Source organism: Suillus subaureus, assembly GCF_016647635.1.
Source record: "Suillus subaureus strain MN1 chromosome Unknown BJ212scaffold_236, whole genome shotgun sequence".
NCBI classification, from domain to species: domain Eukaryota; kingdom Fungi; phylum Basidiomycota; class Agaricomycetes; order Boletales; family Suillaceae; genus Suillus; species Suillus subaureus.
In genome coordinates, this window is record NW_024538792.1 from 23,806 (window position 1) to 25,907 (window position 2,102).

Sequence of the window (2,102 nt, forward strand, 5' to 3'; positions counted from 1 at the left end):
GCACAACATAAGATACTTTGCAGAGAGCTTGGACAAGGTGGTGAGGGGGCAGGTATGAACGACTTTCGGACCACCAGGGTACTTGATAGTGATGTCTTGGAGACAAATGTGTTAGATCGACTGTGGATGACTAGAAACCCAACTCGAATTTGTGTTGACTGAGATCAGTGGCCGGGAAAACTTGTATAATTTGGGTTTGGGCTCCAAATACTAGCAAACAACGACGAAACAGTGTTTGAACTTCGCTTGCAATTGTCTTCATCTTAGTGGGACTTCTGGTCATGCGAAGCTGAAAATGTACCTTGCAGCATTCGGTCCTTTCTGTGACAGTTGTGGATACCTAACAGGGAGTGAATCCAATGATGATTCGGTATGATTCTTGCGAGTACCAAACCGTTGCTGAAGTCCGAACCAGGTTGGCCGGTTCGTGGAGGCAACGTGTCCTACTAATGCGTGTAGCTGGGTCGCTACTGGCTCACATACTGTCAACTAGTCACGTATTATTAACTGATACCAAACCGCACGGCGCATCCATGGACGTGACTGTGTGACTGCCATACTCGACCAACTTTGAACAAGATGCTCTCGTGTTTTGAGTGCCTTGTTCTAAACACTAGTTGTAGACGGCCGCGCAACAGTCTCGATCTCTTGACTTGTGGAAATAAAGCTATGGTCAACAGGAGCATCCACAAAGACAATCCGAAGACTACGAGTGGTGCTTGCACAGGGGTAATAATCGTCAAGACCGCCATTCCAGAATTCTAGTCGAAGCTATTAGCTAGTCTTACACGGAACTAGTCCACGTCAACTCCCCGGAGGGTTTGACGTGCAGCAAGTACATGGGCTCCTTCATAGAATTCACAGGCGGCTACCTCATGGATCCCGAAGCTGCAGAGGGCTGTCAGCACTGTCCATACAAGACCGCTGATCAGTACATGCACTCGAAGGTCGATATTAAAGACAGTGATCATTGGCGCAACCTGGGCATTGTCTTCGGATTCGTCGCGTTCAATGTGAGTCACTGTCCAATGTTCCTTGGATCTCGCGCCCACATACCATCTGTAGATTATTACTGTTTTCTGGTCCATGCGCATTCGCACTGTCGGCGTGCTTGCTTCTCTTAGACAGAAGTTAAATCGCGGCACGTGGATTGTGATTCATGCATATATACCGCATACCTGCTCGAGAATGTACTTACTTAAAAGGTAACCGTGTCGCACTGGTAGAGGATCAACGCATCCTGCGATAGGGGTGTTATGCATTGAATGAAAGGTGAATACAACTTTTTCGCAGGTGGAGTCTATCGGACACACAAATATGAAGACTTATTAGACCGATCAACCATCGCGAATGCGTTTTATTCTCAGCGGAATACAACATTGATTTTGTAGTTATCATATCAAACTTCTTAGTGTGGCCCCCAAAATGCAATTCCTCACACCTAGACAACAACGTTCTTCGCAAGAAATTCGGTCCACTCCTTTTCTCCCCAAGAGCTAGAGACTTGATTGGCAATCAAACCGTCCCAGAGAGCGGTGGGAGAAACATGTACACCATTCTGTCTGGCGAACTTGACTGCACGATGAGAGGTATGAGACACCAACCCACCACAAAAACGTGAAAACGCACTAGTATATTTAAGATCATCTGTAACTCCAACTCCGCCATTCGGAGTAGGCTTCAACTTCAGAAGATCCTTGAACATCGCCACCTGCTCCTCTGTGATTACTTGGGCGGCGATGCTGGCCAATTTCTCACGAATTGCAGAGGAGTCAAGTTGGAAGATGGACCATCGAAGAATTCGGCCTGTTGCTTGAAAAGCTGCGTTACAAGTTGATTTAGTTTAGCGGAAGTCACCTCGATTCGGATTACAAGTGATGCTTACTGCGAGGGAGAATGTCCAGAATTTCTCTGGAGCAGCACGCACGACCTAGATCAAATCACCATTACACCATTCGAGTGTATCGGTTTAAACGCATACAGCAAGTCCAGCTTCATGAGTATAGGTCGAAGTTGCATGCCAAGGCTGAACTTGGAGCCTCATGATGACTTTTACTTTGCCATAATATGGACCTCCCACGTCCACCAGAGGCTTCAAAATG

At 46.9% G+C, this 2,102-nt stretch overlaps 2 protein-coding genes across 2 annotated transcripts; one reads left to right on the forward strand and one right to left on the reverse strand.

Annotated features, from left to right (window-relative positions):
- Positions 1–666: 666 nt before the first annotated feature.
- Positions 667–1,319, forward strand: BJ212DRAFT_409825 (uncharacterized protein). Its single transcript, XM_041343134.1, has 2 exons — positions 667–1,013; positions 1,066–1,319. Exons 1-2 carry the CDS (start codon positions 840–842, stop codon positions 1,207–1,209), a joined length of 318 nt encoding a protein of 105 aa, XP_041185418.1. The 5' UTR covers positions 667–839; the 3' UTR covers positions 1,210–1,319.
- Positions 1,320–1,441: 122 nt separating this feature from the next.
- Positions 1,442–2,044, reverse strand: BJ212DRAFT_1489159 (uncharacterized protein; the record flags this gene model as incomplete). Its single annotated transcript, XM_041341402.1, has 5 exons — positions 1,442–1,575; positions 1,630–1,711; positions 1,759–1,821; positions 1,886–1,930; positions 1,982–2,044. The coding sequence occupies 5 exons, from the start codon at positions 2,042–2,044 to the stop codon at positions 1,442–1,444; spliced, it is 387 nt and encodes a 128-aa protein (XP_041185419.1).
- Positions 2,045–2,102: the final 58 nt, after the last annotated feature.